The sequence below is a fragment of the Thalassophryne amazonica genome, chromosome 16, assembly GCF_902500255.1.
Source record: "Thalassophryne amazonica chromosome 16, fThaAma1.1, whole genome shotgun sequence".
Taxonomy (NCBI): domain Eukaryota; kingdom Metazoa; phylum Chordata; class Actinopteri; order Batrachoidiformes; family Batrachoididae; genus Thalassophryne; species Thalassophryne amazonica.
This window is the reverse complement of record NC_047118.1, coordinates 85,495,918-85,516,675: the sequence shown is the minus strand read 5'-3', so window position 1 is coordinate 85,516,675 and position 20,758 is coordinate 85,495,918. Positions and strand designations below refer to the sequence as shown.

The 20,758-nt window shown below is 42.0% G+C and overlaps 1 protein-coding gene across 1 annotated transcript in view; it reads right to left on the bottom strand.

The window, feature by feature from the left end:
- Positions 1–19,637, bottom strand: part of LOC117527305 (U1 small nuclear ribonucleoprotein 70 kDa-like) — a 56,593-nt gene extending 36,956 nt beyond the window's left edge. The window contains 7 exon segments of the mRNA XM_034189602.1: positions 12,151–12,213; positions 14,265–14,312; positions 14,314–14,330; positions 14,409–14,464; positions 18,958–19,022; positions 19,101–19,254; positions 19,465–19,637. Of these exon segments, the coding sequence (XP_034045493.1) occupies positions 12,151–12,213; positions 14,265–14,312; positions 14,314–14,330; positions 14,409–14,464; positions 18,958–19,022; positions 19,101–19,247 (396 nt within the window). The 5' untranslated portion in view covers positions 19,248–19,254; positions 19,465–19,637.
- Positions 19,638–20,758: the final 1,121 nt, after the last annotated feature.

The window sequence follows — 20,758 nt, the reverse complement described above, 5'->3', positions numbered from 1 at the left end:
GGAAAAACTCCCTTTTAACAGGAAGAAACCTCCAGCAGAACCAGGCTCAGGGAGGGGCAGTCTTCTGCTGGGACTGGTTGGGGCTGAGGGAGAGAGCCAGGAAAAAGACATGCTGTGGAGGGCAGCAGAGATCAATCACTAATGATTAAATGCAGAGTGGTGCATACAGAGCAAAAAGAGAAAGAAACACTCAGTGCATCATGGGAACCCCCCAGCAGTCTAAGTCTATAGCAGCATAACTAAGGGATGGTTCAGGGTCACCTGATCCAGCCCTAACTATAAGCTTTAGCAAAAAGGAAAGTTTTAAGCCTAATCTTAAAACTAGAGAGGGTGTCTGTCTCCCTGATCTGAATTGGGAGCTGGTTCCACAGGAGAGGAGCCTGAAAGCTGAAGACTCTGCCTCCCATTCTACTCTTACAAACCCTAGGAACTACAAGTAAGCCTGCAGTCTGACAGCAAAGCGCTCTATTGGGGTGATATGGTACTATGAGGTCCTTAAGATAAGATGGGACCTGATTATTCAAAACCTTATTAACGTAAGAGAAGAATTTTAAATTCTATTCTGGAATTAACAGGAAGCAATGAAGAGAGGCAAATATGGGTGAAATATGCCTCTCTCCTTCTAGTCCCTGTCAGTACTCTACCTGCAGCATTTGAATTAACTGAAGGCTTTTCAGGGAACTTTTGGACAACCTGATAATAATGAATACAATAGTCCAGCCTAGAGGAAATAAATGCATGAATTAGTTTTTCAGCATCACTCTGAGACAAGACCTTTCTAATTTTAGAGATATTGCGCAAATGCAAAAAGCAATCCTACAAATTTGTTTAATATGCGCACTGAATGACATGTCCTGATCAAAATGACTCCAACATTTCTCACAGTATTACTAGAGGTCAGGGTAATGCCATCCAGAGGTAAGGATCTGGTTAGACAACCATGTTTCTAAGATTTGTAAGGCCAAGTACAATCACTTCAGTTTATCTGAGTTTAAAAGCAGGAAATTAGAGGTATCCATGTCTTTATGTCTGTAAGACAATCCTGCAGTTTAGCTAATTGGAGTGTGTCCTCTGGCTTCATGGATAGATAAAGCTGAGTATCATCTGCGTAACAATGACAATTTAAGCAATGCTGTCTAATAATACTGCCTAAGGGAAGCATGTATAAAGTGAATAAAATTGGTCCTAGCACAGAACCTTGTGGAACTCCATAATTAACAGTCTGTGAAGAAGATTCCCCATTTACATGAACAAATTGCAATCTATAGATAAATATGATTCAAACCACTGCAGCGCAGTGCCTTAATACTATGGCATGCTCTAATCTCTGTAATAAAATTTTATGGTCAACAGTATCAAAAGCAGCACTGAGGTCTAACAGAATAAGCCACAGAGATGAGTCACTGTCTGAGGCCATAAGAAGATAATTTGTAACCTTCCTTCACTAATGCTATTTCTGTACTATGATGAATTCTAAACCCTGACTGAAACTATTAGATAGACCCATTCCTCTGCAGATGATCAGTTAGCTGTTTTACAACTACCTTTCAAGAATTTTTGAGAGAAAGGAGGTTGGAGATTGGCCTATAATTAGCTAAGATAGCTGGGTCAAGTGATGGCTTTTTTTAAGTAATGGTTTAATTACTGCCACCTTAAAAGCCTGTAGTACATAGCCAACTAATAAAGGACAGATTGATCATATTTAAGATCGAAGCATTAATTAATGGTAGGGCTTCCTTGAGCAGCCTGGGTAGGAATGGGGTCTAATAGACATGTTGATGGTTTGGAGAAACTAACTATGAAAATAACTCAGACAGAACAATCGGAGAGAATGAGTCTAACCAAATATCGGCATCACTGAAAGCAGCCAAAGAGAACGATATGTCTTTGGGATGATTATGAGTAATTTTTTCTCTAATAGTTAAAATTTTATTAGCAAAGAAAGTCATGAAGTCATTACTAGTTAAAGTTAAAGGAATACTCGGCTCAATAGAGCTCTGACTCTGTCAGCCTGGCTACAGTGCTGAAAAGAAACCTGGGGTTGTTCTTATTTTCTTCAATTAGTGATGTCCTAGCTTTCGGAGGGCTTTTTTTATAGAGCAACAGACTTTTTCCAGGCTAAGTGAAGATCTTCTAAATTAGTGAGACGCCATTTCCTCTCCAACTTACGGGTTATCTGCTTTAAGCTGCGAGTTTGTGAGTTATACCACGGAGTCAGGCACTTCTGATTTAAGGCTCTCTTTTTCAGAGGAGCTACAGCATCCAAAGTTGTCCTCAATGAGGATATAACACTATTGACGAGATAATCTATCTCACTCACAGCGTTTAGGAAACTACTCTGCCCTGTGTTGGTATATGGCACTGGAGAACATAAAGAAGGAATCATATCCTTAAACCTAGTTACAGCGCTTTCTGAAAGACTTCTACTGTAATGAAATTATCCCCACTGCTGGGTAGTCCATCCGAGTAAATGTTATGAAGAAATGATCAGACAGAAGGCGGTTTTCAGGGAATACTGTTAAGTCTTCAATTTCCATACCATAAGTCAGAACAAGATCTAAGGTATGATTAAAGTGGTGGGTGGACTCATTTACATTTTGAGCAAAGCCGATCGAGTCTAACAATAGATTAAATGCAGTGTTGAGGCTGTCATTCTCAGCATCTATGTGGATGTTAAAATCACCCACTATAATTATCTTATCTGAGCTAAGCACTAAGTCAGACAAAGGTCCGAAAATTCACAGAGAAACTCAAAGTAACGAGCAGGTGGACGATAGATAACAAATAAAACTGGTTTTTTGGGACTTCCAATTTGGATGGACAAGACTAAGAGACAAGCTTTCAAATGAATTAAAGCTCTGTCTGGGTTTTTGATTAATTAATAAGCTGGAGTGGAAGATTGCTGCTAATCCTCCGCCTTGCTACGAGCGTTCTGGCAGTTAGTGTGACTCGGGGGTGTTGACTCATTTAAACTAACATTCATCCTGCTGTAACCAGGTTTCTATAAGGTAGAATAAATCCAATATGCTGATCATTATTATATCATTTACTAACGGACTTAGAAGAGAGAGATCTAATGTTTAATAGACCACATTTAACTGTTTTAGTCTGTGGTGCAGTTGAAGGTGCTATATTATTTTTTCTTTTTGAATTTTTATGCTTAAATAGATTTTTGCTGGTTATTGGTGGTCTGGGAGCAGGCACCGTCTTCTATGGAGATGGGGTAATGAGGGGATGGCAGGGGAGAGAAGCTGCAGAGAGGTGTGTAAGACTACAACTCTGCTTCCTGGTCCCAACCCTGGATAGCCACAGTTTGAAAGATTTAAGAAAACTGGCCGAATTTCTAGAATGAGAGCTGCTCCATCCAAAGTGGGATGGATGCCGTCTCTCCTAACAAGACAGGTTTTCCCCAGAAGCTTTGCCAATTATTCTATGAAGCCCACCTCATATACAACCTCATATACCTCAAATACATCTATCAACTGTTTCAGAAGACCATAACAGGTCGGTTTAACATAAAAAAGGCAGGATGAGATTGGCAAATTCGATTTTGATAGGAAAATAAGCCATGGTCCAGGGGCCGCAGGCCCAAGTGGGTCCAGGGCAGAGCCCTGGCCAGGGGGTCTGAGGCTAAAGCATTTTTGCTGTTTTAAAACATGTAAATTGCACTAAAATGATATTAAAAACTACTATAAATGCCAGGTGTTCATATCTATAATTCAAACTGTAAACCCTTACTAAGACCATCTACTGTACATGTGTATTTTTTGTGACCAAAATATTTTTCATAACTAGACTTACTTGATTTTCAGAATTCTCCACTTTCATCATGGCACACTTGTCAACAAACATACATGTATATCCTCAAATACATGTACATGTATAATCGAATGTTCTATGTCCACTGAACTGTCAGGACCATATAAGGTTTATATTTAGTAGATGTGATCTCCACCTATAACACTGTCATCACGTGTATACATGTATATAATATAGACACACATACAAGTATATATAATTACAATGTTCTAGCACACTACAATAACGTCAAAATGTCGTTTACATAATCCACTGTGTGTGTGTGTGTGTGTGTGCGCAACACCAAAGAAAGGGCGGGGAGAAAACGCATATATAAGCTTGCGTTGATTGGTCATAAGCTTTGTAATAACCAATGAAAACGTGCATAAGTAATAGCTTCGACTGCGCTTCGATACCGTCTCGGTTTTTTATGATTTGTTGGAGGGAAAACTACGAATACTGGAAGTTGAAAGACTACACAGTTGCCTCCCTTACACTACAAGATTATTGTGCACCTACTTCATACTGGTCACTGATCAGCAGTGTTACTTCCGCGTTCGGCCTGACTGACGGACTGATCGAATCCGCGGAAATCCGTGGATCCGCAGAAAAATCTCATCCCTGAAAAGGTAAATAATACTCACAGACGTATGCTCTTTAGGGTTTTAGCGGGGGAAAATTAAGCAAAAGAATAAACGAAGCAATAGTTCGAACCACTGCTTCGATTGGTTCAAGGTTTAAAGCAAAGCCGCGCTGCAGAAAAGTTGATTACGGACCCGCTGCAGGGTCTGTAATCAATGCAGAGAAATGATCATTTTCCTGACAAACACCCCCCAAAACAACGACCACTGTGAAGGACCGATAACAGAATTGTTAAGCACAAAGCTTACTGATGTCGGTGAATCAAATCATTTCTTAACGATACCCGAAAGGAACCGGTTCTCAATACCCATCCCTACTTTTAATGCTATCAAGTAACTTTGATTTTGATGCACGCTAGGCTAATTTTACACATGGGTCTCTGGGAAAGTGGGCGGGAGCTGGGTGCAGAGCACTGTGGATCGAATGTGGTTGGAAGATCGTGCTGTTACTCAGATTTTTAAATTTTTTTTTTTGCTGATGCTGGTCCAGTGTTGTGCGAGCCAGTGATTATGCAGTGGCACGCGTGCCATAGGTTGCCGACCCCTGGTGTACGGCAACTACTACGCAGCCACTGGACACCACAGAAGCACAGATAAACAGTGCATTGTGTTCTGCGTCCTTATCAGGCGGGCCGGGTCGCGGCACCAGTCGGCATATCACCGCGATTGTTCTGCCTCTGTTGCGCTTACTGAGTTTGCGGGCTCGGTAAACACCGCAGCGGGCCACTCACACCGCCCCCCCTCTCTGCTGTGCGGCAACAGGTCCAGAGACTACGCTCACTGTTTGATGCGGAGGCAGCCCGCAAGGATAGCTTTCTTGCGGAAAAAATGCACAGCGCCGCAGGGTCTCGGTATACCGCAGCCGCAGAGCTCCGTGGCCATGACTTGGATTCTTTTGCGGGTCCCGCATCCGTACCCCTGGAGGCAGTGAGCGAAGGGAGAGCACGCGCATTGTGTTCTGCGTGTCTGTTATAATCTTCTCGCCCAGATGAAAAAAAATAGTGTTTACACAGGAGAGAAAAGTGAGAACATGTTCATGCCTGTTTGAGAAAAGTGTATAAAGTGTGTAGTGAGGGATTTTACACGAAGCAGGATCACACGAACGCGAGACCAATCAAGCACCGGTGGGAAGTCGTACGTCGCTGTTTAGATGGGGATATTCCAAATGATACCAATGGACCATCTATACAGGAGTAACTCTGTCTGCTTAAGCATGTAAACGGGTTATTCCTAATGATTCAGAAACCGGAATATTGACCGTAACCCAATATTAACGGCATGTAAACGTAGTCAACGTTCCCACGAAGACAGAGAGAAGGAACGTGGCTCATGGCAAGCAGTAAACAGAGCAGAGAGGAGTGAAAATTCACACAGTCCCTTCCTCTGCGGTGTGGCGCCATCCACGCTGACAATTGCTGCTGCTTGATTAATGTAGAATGGGATGTTGCTTTGACAGTGAGTATCATATTTCGGCCCCCAAAACACGCATGACACCACGTGTTCGCGCGTATGTTTGGTACATTTCACGGATGTCAGCGTGCACGCCAACTTGCGCTAACTTCTGATCTCGTCAAATGCTCATGTATGCGCACACGCACGGCCTCCTGCAGATGCAGTTAAAATGTAAATATTGTTTATGAATGACTGGTTGATTGACAAAGTGGCTTTATTAAACGTTCAAATTCTACGCAAGGCAATAGACGCACCTCTAGGGATGGGTATCAAGAACCGGTTCTTTTCGGGAATTGTTAGGAAATGAATCGAACCACCGACATCAAACTTTTTGCTTAATGATTCCCTTATCAGTCCATCAGAGCAGCCGTTGTTTTTGAGGGTGTTTGCCAGGAAAATGGTCATTTCTCTACGTTGATTACAGACCCGCTGCAGGGTCTGTAATCAACCGCTTCTGTAACAGCTCCGCTTTGAAGATTGAATCAACGAAGCAGTGCTCCGACCCGCTGCTACGTTGATTCTCTGCTTCGCTGCTTTTCAGAAGCAGCAAGTCAGCTTATTAACCCCTCTTAAAGCCATTTAAAGATGTCAATCATGAGTCACTTTTGTATGGCATAAAATCACTAACTGGGACTCTTGTCTTGTTGCAGGCAAGAAACCAGAATAGGCTTCCGTTCAGTTCGCACAGCTCCAAATGCCGCGCCACGCACTGCTGAGTCAAATTAGAGTCTGGCCAGACAAACAGTGATATCTGAGAAATGAAATAGGATTTACAGAAAGTGTGCAATAATTCTTTAAACAAAATTAGGCAGGTGCATAAATTTGGGCACCCCAACAGGAAAAAATACATCAATATTTAGTAGATCCCCCTTTTGCAGAAATAACAGTCTTTAAACACTTCCTATAGCTTCCAATGAGAGTCTGGATTCTGGTTGAAGGTATTTGGGGCCATTCTTCTTTACAAAACATCTCAGGTTTGTTGGTTTCTGAGCATGGACAGTCCACTTAAAATCACACCACAGATTTTCAATAATATTCAGGTTTGGGGACTGAGATGGCCATTGCAGAATGTTGTACTTGTTCCTCTGCAGGAATGCCTTAGTAGATTTTGAGCAGTGTTTAGGGTCATTGTCGTGTTGAAAGATCCAGCCCCGGTGCAACTTCAACTTTGTCACTGATTCATGAACACGGTTCTCAAGAATCTGTTATATAACGGCTGAGTGGATCCTTGTCATTTGATTTGTGCTTTGTATGTCACATGACATGGATTAATTCATCCCATTTGTGTTGCATTGCATTTAGAGTGCAGTCTGGTTCCATTTAGAGTGCAAATTTGGTTCCATACATTTTGGTACCATTGCACACGAAACAAATCCACTGCGCTGTCTGGAGGCTGTTGGCGGGGGACAACGACTCCACCGAGACATGATTTGATTGAGCTAACTGACCCTGCTAATTCTTGTAACACACACACACACACACAAAACAAAAAAATCCACTGTGCTGTCTGGAAGCTGTTAGCAGGAAAATTAGAATGCAAAGCCGAACTAATTTCTGATGTGATTTTTTTTTTCACTGCACTGAGGATGTACAGTCTTTTTTTTTGGCAGTACACGCGCGCACAAGCGCCGACCCACACACACACACAATCCACTCCGCTGTATGCATGAAGAGCTGTTCAGATGAAAAGCTGACGTGATTTTTGGCTGGACTGAGGAACTACACAAAGTCTTTTTTAATGGAAGTCCGAAGTCAATGCACAGCGTCACTGGACTACGCATCACAATTTGGACTTCAGCAGCAGTGGATATATATATATATATATATATATATTAATTGAACCATTGAACTCATAAACATTCATTATTTGTATAATATTGACTGGAATTCACGTGGCCCTCAACTTTAACAAGATTCCCAGTGCCTGCACTGGCCACACAGCGCCACAGCATGATGGAACCACCTCTGTAGGTACATACCGTTTTTCTTAGATGCTGTGTTCTTTTTCACCCATGCATACCGCCCCTTGTTATGCCCAATTAACTTAATTTTAGTTTCATCAGTCCGCAGCACCTTATTCCAAATGAAGCTGGCTGTCCAAATGTGCTTCAGCATACCTCAAGCAACTCTGTGGTCTGTACGATTCCTCTGCATTACAGCATCTCTTTGTGCAAAATGCATTGTATAGTTTGAACGATGCACAGAGACACTACAACCCCTGGCAAAAATGATGGAATCACCGGACGCGGAGGATGTTCATTCAGTTGTTTCATTTTGTAGAAAAAAAGCAGATCACAGACATGACAAAAAACTAAAGTCATTTCAAATGGCAACTTTCTGGCTTTAAGAAAACAATATAAGAAATCAGGAAAAAAAAAATTGTGGCAGTCAGTACGGTTACTTTTTTAGACCAAACAGAGGGAAAAAAATATGGACTCACTCAATTCTGAGGAATAATATGGAATCACCCTGTAAATTTCATCCCCAAAACTAACACCTGCATCAAATTAGATCTGCTCGTTAGTCTGCATCTAAAAAGGAGTGATCACACCTTGGAGAGCTGTTGCAACGAAGTGGACTGACATGCATCATGGCTCCAACATGAGAGATGTCAATTGAAACAAAGGAGAGGATTATCAAACTCTTAAAAGAGGGTAAATCATCACGCAATGTTGCAAAAGATGTTGGTTGTTCACAGTCAGCTGTGTCTAAACTCTGGACCAATACAAACAACATGGGAAGGTTGTTGAAGGCAAACATACTGGTAGACCAAGGAAGACATCAAGCGTCAAGACAGCAATATGTCTCAAAAATATCGAAAATGCACAACAAAACAAATGAGGAACAACTGGGAGAAACTGGAGTTCAACGTCTGTGACGAACTATAAGAAACCGCCTAAAGGAAATAGGATTACATAAAGAAAAGCTAAACGAAGCATCCTTAACACCTAAACAGAAAAAAACAAGGTTACAATGGGCTAAGGAAAAAACAATCGTGGACTGTGGATGACTGGATGAAAGTCATATTCAGTGAGATCTCGAATCTGCATTGGGCAAGGTGATGATGCGGAACTTTTGTTTTGTGCCGTTCCAATGAGATTATAAGAGACTGCCTGAAGAGAACAGGTAAATTTCCAGTCATTGATGATATGGGGCTTCATGTCAGGTAAGGCACTAGGGAGATGGCTGTCATTACATCATCAATAAATGCACAGTTTACGTTGATATTTTGGACACTTTTCTTATCCCATCAATTGAAAGGATGTTTGGGGATGATGAAATCATTTTTCAAGATCATAATGCATCTTGCCATAGAGCAAAAACTGTGAAGACATTCCTTGCAAAAGACACCATAGGGTCAATGTCATGGCCTGCAAATAGTCCAGGATCTTAATCCAATTAAAAATCTTGGGGAAGTTGAAGAAAATGGTCCATGACAAGGCTCCAACCTGCAAAGCTGATCTGGCAACAGCAATCAGACAAAGGTGGAGCCAGAATGATGAAGAGTACTGTTTGTCACTCATTACGTCCATGCCTCAGAGACTGCAAGCTGTTATAAAAAGCCAGAGGTGGTGCAACAAACTACTAGTGATGTGTTGGAGCGGTCTTTTGTTTTTCATGATTCCATAATTTTTTTCCTCAGAATTGAGTGATTCCATTTTTTTCCCTCTGCTTGGTCTAAAAAGTAACCGTTACTGACTGCCACAATTTTTTTTTTTCCTGATTTCTTATAGTGTTTCTTAAGCCAGAAAGTTGCCATTGTATCTGCAGCAAGATCATCTTGTAGGTCTTTGGAGCAGGTCTGTGGGTTGACTCTCACTATCCTTCGCTTCAGCTTATCTGAGATATTTCTTGACCTGCCAGTTAGGGCCTTAACTAGTACTGTGCCTGTGGTCTTCCATTTCCTCACTATGTTCCTCAAAGTGGAAACTGACAGCTGAAATTTCTGAGATAGCTTTTTATATCCTTCCACTAAACCATGATGTTGCACAATCTTTGTTTTCAGATCATTTGAGAGTTGTTTAGAGGCTCCCATGTTGCCACTCATTATAAGAGATGCAAAGAGGGGAAATATTTGCAAATGGCCACCTTAAATACCCTTTCTCATGATTGGATTAACCTGTGTAAGGAGGTCAAGGGTCAATGAGCTTACCAAACCAATTTTGTGTTACAATAATTAGTGTCAAATGGATTAAAATGAATAAAATGACAAGGGTGCCCAAATGTATGCACCTGCCTAATTTTGTTTATATTATTGCACACTTTCTGTAAATACTAGAACTTCATTTCAATTCTCAAATATCAGTGTGTTCATCCGCTGTGGCAAAATATTTAACTGAAATTTCTGATCCAGACAACCAATGATTTATAAAGGAAACCATGAAAATTAACAGGGGGTGCCCAAACTTTTGTATACAACTGTAAATCAAATGACACCTCTTTCTAAATGTTGTAATACAAACTACAGTGACTAAAACTTTTCCCCCCTCCCAAAATGAGACATCCTGCGTTCTTTATGAAATACATTGATGCTGATGTGCAGCACAGCCGCTGAGCTTAGTTCAGAGGTATGGAGTGACATTTATGCCATTAATGTCTGAAAGGAAATGCTTTTGACAAAAACTACAGATTTTGTTTATTTCTATTTATGTCCAGAGATCAAGGATCCAATGACCAATTTCATATTTATTTACTCTTAGACTCAATAAAATGGTGTTGACACGAAAAATTGCAAGCCTACTTTTTAGAAAATTCACAAGAGGTATTGATAAGGTGGAATAGATAGATAAAATCTTAATATCCATCCCGACGTACCTCGATTCCCTACAAGTGATACGATACATATAGCGATACGATTCACCCCGTTCCAGATTCGATGTGAAATAGGCACCAGGCATTATGTGCATTAAAAAGATTACATTTGGTCAAGTCACTCTTTTTCTACATCGGTTGCGGAGTGGGACCTTAAAATCCTAAATCGTGATTGAATGACATCCACATGCGTGTGACCCTTTTAAGTTCTCTGTCACATCTTTATGGAATTTACCACAGGAACACCTGCTTTTTCTGGATTAATTTGTCCCTCAACGAGCTTCACTTTTTTATTTAATCATCAACCTCAAAACCAACTGTACTGTACATACACTTCCACCATTAACTGTGTGTAATTAACACCATTAACTGTGGGTAACTGTGGGTTAAGTGTCTTTTTCCGACTACGTGCTGTAAAATTGGTCGTATTTATGGACTTTTCTGTCAAAAGCATTTGACCTATGATCGAAATGTAATCGGCGTGTGCACTGCAAAAACTTTTAAGATGTAACTGCAGAGGGAGAAGTGAAAACATAAAAGTGACCAATCATAGCCCTTGCGGTCTCCATCATTAAAGCAGGTGTGTGTCAGGCTAGGGTTTGCAGCCACGCAGAGGGCTGTGTTCTAAAGTGGTTGTCTTTGGTTCACCACACTCAGGGATATGCGTGAAACTTAACACCATATACAGTGCAGGCAGCAAGCAGCGTTTTGTTAATAATCGCCGGCCTTGAATAAAGGCTGGCCTTGTTTAGGCCCTGGGTCTGAGCGCAGTTTGGGAAAAAAAAAAAAGACATTTTTTTAGTCAAGGAATTACGGCAACAACTTTCCTCGAATTGGCGAGTGTCAGTGCTGAAATTTCACCCGTCTGTTGCAGCTGGGCACGCTCAGACTGCTCGGTCCGATACATGCAAGGGACTTTTAATGAAAATAAATTGTGACGGGGCTGGATGTTTTGCTCGATGTAAGCGAAAATCTGTTACACAAAATCCGGTATATACCGTGTTTATTACATGAAAACCAAACAAAAACACTGGGGACTTTTGCTTTGTCTTGTGAATGTATCTGGTTTATAGGATGATGGTTTAGGCGAATTTCACTGTAGTTATGATTGTGCTACACAAACCAACTGCTGTGCTCAACTATGTAAAATGAGTTATTGTGTAGAGTAAAACTATTCCTAAAAACACAGAAAAGTGCACTCAATTGGCCCACAAATTGCAACTTTTGAGGGAGAGGGACATGCCCCCACCCCAACAACTTTATATGGCTGTGTGCTTTGCATGTAATCCAGCAACGCAGTCTGCACCAGCTGCACCATCTTGTATAACTATGGGAAAGCATTCTACCAATTATGTTTGAGAAAACCCCTTATTGTCATGAATTTATTCTCCATTGCCCAAACCAAATGGGAGTATCAATTCCTATGAGCAAAAGTATAAAAACTTACCCGTTTGATGGGGCCATAGACCTCAAATTCACGGCGCAGCTTGGACTCTGTGGTATCATAGTTCTAAAACAAAGACAATGGATTATTACTGCTGATTAGATAAATGTTTTGCTCGTTTATGATTTACCATGAGCCACTTATACCCATCGCCCCAACAGATGCAAACAAAAACCTGGTTATTATCTTGCAAAAAACAAAGTTTTACAATGTATGTTACTCAGCATGTTTGTGTGTTTTTAATCTTGCCAAAACGAAGTTTTGCAAGATATAGCTGTGAATATTTATGTACATGTGATTTCTTATATAAATTTGCAATTACCTCAAAAAAAAATAAAAAAAAAAACTTTTCACATTCTCATTATGGGGTATTGTGTGTAAGCTTTTGAGGGGAAAAAATGGATTTCATCCATTTCAGAATAAGGCTCTAAAGCCCCTTTCACACGGGCATATTCGTAAAGCTGCTCACTGTGGCGTATCGTCTACGCTGAGTAGAACAGCTCTACGCCAACTTTTAGCAGCTATATGTTGAGTTTTTTCTCCCTACGTAGCAGTATGTCGAGGGCTACGCGCGTAGGACGGAAGAAATTAAACGTTTAATTTTCTTCGGCATAGAGCGCTGGACAGTTTTAAGCAGGTCTGTGCAGCACAGCGTTACTGCATGCAAGTCTGTGCAACATGATGCTCCTGTATACAACCAAAAACTGAGAACTGAGTGCGTGACTTCAGAGGAATCAGATGGAGAAAAGGTTCACGCAACTGCAGTGCCTCTGTGTGATCAGAACACCTGATGTAACTGATGGACGTGTGTGTGCTCAGACCAGGGAATCGAACCTCAACTCAGAAATCCAGAAACAGAAACAGCAGGTCGGTCCCTCACACTCTCTCTCTCTCTCTCTCTCCCTCTGTCGCGCTCTCCCTCTCTCTCTCACTCTGTGTCTGATCAAACAATAAGCGCTGTGACTCTAAAATAAAAGCGCCGTCACTGCATGTCAGTGCAATCATCAGACGCCCTGATCGATCAGGTCTGCGGATCTGATCGGAGCAACCGGAGCTTTAAAACTTTAAAGAGTCACAGCGTTTCATTCACAGCAGCCACACTCAGCAGCCACACTCACCAGCATCTGTAAACAAAGAAAATGATCCACCAAGACAAAAAATAATAAAAAATAATAATGTTAAATGACTGTTTCTGAGCTGCACCACATCATGCAGTACAGAACAGAGCGCACTTCCACAGAGGCAGAAAATAGCAGCGATGGCTACATACATGGCAGTAATGCAACTGTAAAAACCTCATGATACAGTCCACTGTTTTCCAAGTGCAGTGATGTGTTCTGCACAGCCAGCAGTCGTGAAGTGGTTTTAAATAGCGGCAAGGTACGTGCGACTGTGTGCACAGATTAAAAAGCGAATACACGCAGCTGCAAGCAGATCTACAAACACGGAAAAAGGCTGAGTACACGCACATTTCGGGCGTATTTAAATGAAACAACGCCACAATACACAGCTCTACAAATACACCAGTGTGAAAGGGGCTTTACATTACAAAATGTGGAGAAAGTTAAGCGCTGTGAATACTTTACAGACGCACCGTATAAGTAATGTGTCCAACAATCGCGCAACTCACCTACACATATGGCCTGCGTATGTGGGATGTATGAGCAATATGCTGGCATACGGTTAAAATACTGTGCATGCCCAAATTTTTCAAATGAACTCGCTGTACTATGACATATACCAGCGTGCGCTTAACTTATACAAACTTACCCATAAACTTATTAGACGTACGGCATCATATTTTTAATACATCGTCATACGCAGGCTGAATCATCAAGGTGTGACAGGGCCTTGAAGCATATCTTGATGCCAAAACTTTGTAGTTTTACTTACATAACATTTTAAATGCAGGGCTGACAGTTTGCTTTGTCATTCTACTCCTTAACACTAATGTCCAGTTGGTGCATTAACTCGGGTGCATCAGGGTTTGTTTTTTTGGACAGCCTATTCTGATTACTCAAGACATGTTCATTCTTCTTAACACAAGTGCCAAAACCTCTGAAGACTATATACAACTTAAATGGCAAAACTTTTTGTGTGCGATGTAATATACTCACCACTCGTGCAACAAACAATGTCTTGAAGGCATCCCCTTGTGCATTGGGGGTCATTATGTGGATCCCCTAAAACACAAATATACAAAAAAAGATAGTTCAAACTCAGAGGACCACAAACAATGAGTACGTAATGCAGAAACTTACACAGCTTGAGTTCTGTTTCCACTACTGCCTGTCTCCTTTCCATCTTCTCCGCGCCTCTACAATGGCCAGAATTACAGAAAATTATCAACACAAACAGATGGTCATGTCAGTGTTTGGACAAACATCGATCTCTTTACTAGGCATGTGAATCTCTTCACTGACAATTTGATACGCATCACGATACACTACCAGCGATACGATACATATAGCGAAACATGGCAAAACTGATACAATGCGATACTAATCACCCCTGTTCCAGATTCGATGCGATATGTATTTGATGGCGATTCAATTCCTCACAATGCGATATGATGTGATCTGGTGCGATACGCTGCGATTCAACATATGCAACATATGGGGAGGTGGATGGTCTAGTGGTTAAGGTGTTGGGCTCGAGCCCAGAAGATCATGGGTTCAAATCCCCACCTGACTGGAAAATCACTAAAGGCCCTTGGACAAGGCCTTTAATCCCCTATTTCTCCCGGTGTGTAGTGAGCGCCTTGTATGGCAGCACCCTGAAATCGGGGTGAATGTGAGGCATAATTGTAAAGCGCTTTGAGTGACTGATGCAGATGGAAAAGCGCTATATAAATGCAGTCCATTTACCATTTATCATATGCAAAGAAATCACACCAAAATTTTAAACAGAAAATAAGAAGCTGCAATTCAGTATGGTACTATAGTATTTGTATTCTTATTATTATTCTACTAGAGGCAAAGGATTTGTTTTACTCCTTATAAGCAGCAAATTTATCCAAGTCAACATTAAGGAACAGGAATCAGTTTTGTCAAATCTCTTCCGACTGCTTGCTACAGTTCTATCCGACCTCCATTTTGTTGCCATAGCAATGTGCTTTCTGACTTCCGTCCATGTTCAAAACACAACATGGAGCAGTAATGGTGCATTCAGTGTGCCTCAAAGAAGGGCTGCCATGACTACATCAACTTTTGAAACCATCGACAACTAATTTAGTAGTCGACGAGTCGTTAATTTTATTTAAAGGACATGTCGCAAGTGTTAGCAGCAGTTAGCAGTTAGCAGCACAGCATCAAAGTACTAATGACTGTAAATCTCTTTGTGCACATGCGCTCATAATTAGTGGTTTCTGACACTTTTTATTAGGGTTGCTGGGGGGGGGGGGGGGGGGGGGGGGGAATCGATTCATGTCCGAATCGCGATTCTTATTTATTAAGATTCTGAATCGATCCAAAATGTCCAAAGAATCGATTTTTAAAAAGCATTTTTTAAACATTTTCCTTGCTTACTCGCTGCATGTACTGTTTGTCAGGCAACGGCCTCCGTACGACAGCGTCCCGCGAGGGGAGGGTCCCGCGTGCTTCAAACATTAGCTTAGCATGGCGGACGAAGAGCTAATTCAGCCAGCGCTGTCTTTGCTGAAGGCAAATGTTTGGGCGTATTTTGGATTTTATTATTTGCTGCGTAAGAAGGAGCTTGACATGACTTATGCAGTGCGCAAAATCTGCAAAATGAAAGTCCTTCGGAAACACTTCAAATCCGCAAGCCCACATGCTACGGCATCACCCAGAGCTAAAAGTGAAGCAGCGGTCTCTGCCGACTACTGACCAGTGCTTCGCTAAACTTGCCAGCCAACTCTGAACGAGCAAAGCAGATAAGTAAATTTACATCTTTAGATCACTTGATTAACCTTGTAAGCTGCATTTTCTTAAACAAACATTTTTTAAGTAATAACTTTGAATCGAAAATCAATTCTGAATCGAATTGTCATCCCAAGAACGGGTTGCATTTCCAAAAACGTCTCACTCTGCAGTTCTCTGCTTGTAACTAAGATCAGAGCATAACAGATTTAGAGCAAAACAAATCCAGTTGTCTGATAACTAAGCTTCTGATCTTTTCTTTGAAAGCCATGGCTCAGATTTACAGAGGAGGACGACACACATCACCTCAAAACTCATAAATTTTTCAGAGGCTGTGGATTTTGGAATTTTAAAGTGTCGTGGCGCTGCTGTTTGTGTCACAGCTGCTGGGTCCTGCTGCGGACATGCCCGGACAGGCAGATGTATGTCTCATATTGGGAAAAACTCAGAAAACGTTATTTTCAGGAGATAATGGACTATCTAATGGTGCACTAATGGACCAGTGGACCATCCACACCTGACAATCACATTTGCGAACGTGCGCGCGCATGAAGTGTGCGTGAAGGCTTTTTTTTGCTGTGGACTTATTTGGAAATCTTTACACTGGGGTGAGTGGAAGGTTATTTTTTCTTCAACTTTTTCTGTTTTCAATGAAAGTATTTTTTTTCTTTGACAGTCTGTGGATGTGGTGTGTGCGCGTGCGTACAGCAGCTGTTTTAACCCCCAATTCACACAGATGTCTGGCTGAATTGGAAGAATATATAATCAGTATTACGGTTCTCGACTCTCTCAAATGTCATAAAACTGTCAATCTCTATGAGGAACGTTTACAAAAAGAATTAATGTTGAATAATCACCAAAAAAAAAAAAAAAAAAAAAGCTAACATGCGGGTTAACTGAGGAAAACCATCCTTAAACCGTGGGGGTTTAAAGACGGGTAGTCAATGAGCTACATAATGTGTTCTGCAAATAAAAACGAACGTGACCAGCCACTACAAGTCCCAAATTTCATTGTTATAGTGTAACTGCCTGTTTCTGCTGTACATATGACAATAAACTCTTGAAAAGACAAACTATTTTAAAAGTCTGCTTTCAGTTCCAGTGAAAAGAACCAATAGTAAAAGCCAGTACAAGGCACTGATGCATGTAAATGGTTCTTTCCACTTGGACCGAGAGCAGATTTTGGTAAGTTTTTTGGGGCTTGTCGCGGCTATAGACGTCTGGTCATTCATATCTGCAGGAACATTATGTTATTTAACTTATTACCTTAAGCCTGGTTCACACGGCAAGATATTAGGCCGATATCGGACCCGATCTTCCCCCTCCGACAATCTTAAGGACATCCCGACAATCGCGATGATGCTAAATAACTAATCTTATCAGATATCCTGCCACATGTGGCGTGTTCAGAGCGCTCTGATCTGCTCAGAAGCCACGTCAGGAGCGCTCCCGATCGCAAATCAGGGATATCAACATGTTGGATTGTCTTGGCCCGATATCACAGTGTGTGTGGTGTCCTCCGACCACAACGAGCATGCAGCCTGCTGAATGTGACATGTAGCCAATCACAAGTTAACGGATGCACGGAGCAGAAAATAAAATCAAAACAGCTGTTCTGACTTACCAGAAAGTCCAGTGGTCACGCTGTCTCCACCCCTTTTAAAGAACACCTTTTTCTTTATCATTTTTTCCCCAATTTTAAATAGCCAAAAACTATCTGTTACTCTGAAGTCACGTTTAATCTCAAGAGATTCTGTGAGATTTCCTGTCTGACCTGAGAATGTTCGTGTGTGGGTGTGTTGACGTCAATGTGTGGCTGGACACACACATTATACGACCAAACCTGTGTTAGATCTATGATTTTTTTTTATCTCCACGTGTGTGTCGTCTCTCAGGTTTCGGAAGCCTACAGACAGTTTTAAAATCCTGTCATGTGAACCAGGCATTAGACTTTGACAGAAACCTGCAAAAAAGAACTTTGATTCTTACAAACATTACAACATAAATATAATTTGGTGTTTATTATTCATGCATTCATCCACTCCATCCATTTTCTTCTTCACTTTATACCGGAGTCGATTCGCGGGGGGGCAGCAGCTCAAGCAAAGCCGCCCAGACCTCCTGATCCACACACACCTCCCCCAGCTCCTCCAGGGGAACCCCAAGGCGTTCCCAAGCCAGCCGAGAGACGTAGTACCTCCAGCGTGTCCTGGGTCTTCCCCGGGGCCTCCTCCCGATGGGACGTGCCCGGAACACCTCTCCAGCGAGGCATCCAGCGGGCATCCGGAAAAGATGCCCGAGCCACCTCAACTGGCTCCTTTCAACGTGGAGGAGCAGCGGTTCGACTCCGAGCTCCTCACCCTATCTCTAAGGGAGCGCCCAGCCACCCTGTGGAGGAAACTCATCTCGGCCCCTTGTACTCGCGATCTCGTTCTTTCGGTCATGAGCATTCATGCATTCAAATGAGTTTAAAACCATGCAAAATTGAGTTAAATATGGCCTGCCAAGAATGTGGCAAGCTGTACACATCAACACTGTACACAGTGAGGCAACAGTGCTGCCTCACAGTGAGGCAGCAGTGCTGACTATTAAGAATTCTACAAACACATTTTTGACGAATGCTGCCCAACTGTCACTATGGTCAAAGTCACAAGCAACTGAGAAATCTGGAGTTGCACTGCACGAAACTTGACAACATTAATCCCGTGGTCCTTCATTCAATGGACTGACAACAGGCACAACCCCAACAAAAAATGAATGAAATTTTGACTATAAGCATGACCTTGAGGAAAAAAGAATTTCCGATGGACCTGAAAATAAACAGCCATCCCAGTAATTTGCTTTGTTTGGAGTTTACTATAAAACGGCAAGTTTTCCGCTGAAGGTTCAATGGTGGGAGCTGTGACTCAGAAGCCAGTTCTGGGAACCTCACCTTTCTCTCCAAGCGCTCCTCGCGGGTCTCTGGCCCTGGTCGGTGGGGGGAGCATCTCTAGGGTCCTGGACGTAAGAGAAAGGTTTTTTAGCACCAGAGAAAGAGAAGGAGCCGAGAGAGCAGAGCCCAGCCTAGAGCCTGACCTCGAAGTGTCGGATGAACGGAGCGATGCCGCTGTAGGGCTGGTTGTGGTGCTTCTCGTGGGGCAGCTTCTCCAGCTGCGGCAGGAAGGGGATCGGATCCCGCGGGGCGAACAGGGCCAGCAAGTTTGGAGGCAAAAACTGCGTCATCTTTCACCTGAACACAGCAACAAGTTTACAGGCGGCTAACAGGCCAACAAATAAAACATCACCCGCTAACTTCAACTTATAAGATACTTTTAGCGTGCAGCCGTCTTATTACTCGAGCATTTGCTGAAAGAGTCCAACAGTGTGTCATCATGTTGAACGGTGAAGTGTTAGCATTAGCCACCAAGCTAAGTCAGCTAACAACGAGCCTCGACTTTACCTTCCAGTCTCCAACACCGTCTCATTCATTAAAACATGGACCAGATGGTGATGTCTTCCGTCTCCGTAGGTGTGCTGAAATCAGTCCACACAGTTTAACCAAACCCTAAACAAAGAAGTGCCCCAAAAAAAAGCACAATGTGACAACAAACCCCGACAAACCTCTTCGGAAAACAAAATGGTGGAATGTCCATCAACCAGCCCCGCCCTCTGCCCCACCTCCTAACGCGTGGAGTACTGATCTCAGATCAGATCAGTGGAAGAAGGCTGCACGCGGTTGGAGCTTGCCTGCGTCTGACTGGCTGACCTGCGGCCGCCCTGAGGGGTGGAGTCTAAAAATCATCAGCCGTCTCACGCGTCTTCCGGTGTATTCGTGTTCACGTTCCGTCAGTAAATCAATGATCTCTATATATTACCGGATCGCTCATTGGCCAATATTTTTGAAGCAACCCGGCCGCCATATTACCACTCATCATATTACCACTCACCATATTACCACTCCGCTGTCCCGCTCCTGAACGCTCTTTTCTCTTGATCTTTAATGGGATCCGGATCACCACTAAAATTTAATCACTTGTTCCTCTTGTCATTTCCAACCACTCCACAAAATGTCATCAAAATCCGTTCAAAACGCTTTGAGTTATCCTGCTGACAGACAGACAAACAAACAAACGTGACCGAAAACATAACCTCCTTAGCGGTGGTAATAATAGCCAAGTGGCCTCTGTGTGAGTGCGTGTGTGTGTGGCTTCAATCATGGAGAAACTGGGGAGAGCTGACATTTGCTGTTTGGCATGCTTATGCTTCTGCATTTTAGGTCAAGGATGAATGCTGCCAAAACGGAATGTTGATAAGACTAATATTTTTAGAGAAACTATGGATATTAGATAACAACACTGAACAATGGATGTTAATAATTACATTCTGGACTCCCACGCCATTCCAGCAGGGGGCAGTAAATCATCTATATATTAAAAGTGTGCATGAGTGTGTGATTTTATTTAATAAGTTCAATGTAAGTAGATAATAAAATTGCAAATATGTTAAAAATACATGGATGACACAAGAAAGTGAAAGCAATTATTTACATTGTGGTCCATTTAAAAATCAAATGACAAAACAGAAGTATTAATAAACTAATAATGATAATACTGTTAATAATAATAATAGCAATAATAAAAATACTGTATATGATAACGAGAATCTAAACAATTTATCAATACATTAAGACCTTAAATTAATGTTAAAATGTTATATAATTAGGGCAGCACGGTGGCTTAGTGGTTAGCACTGTT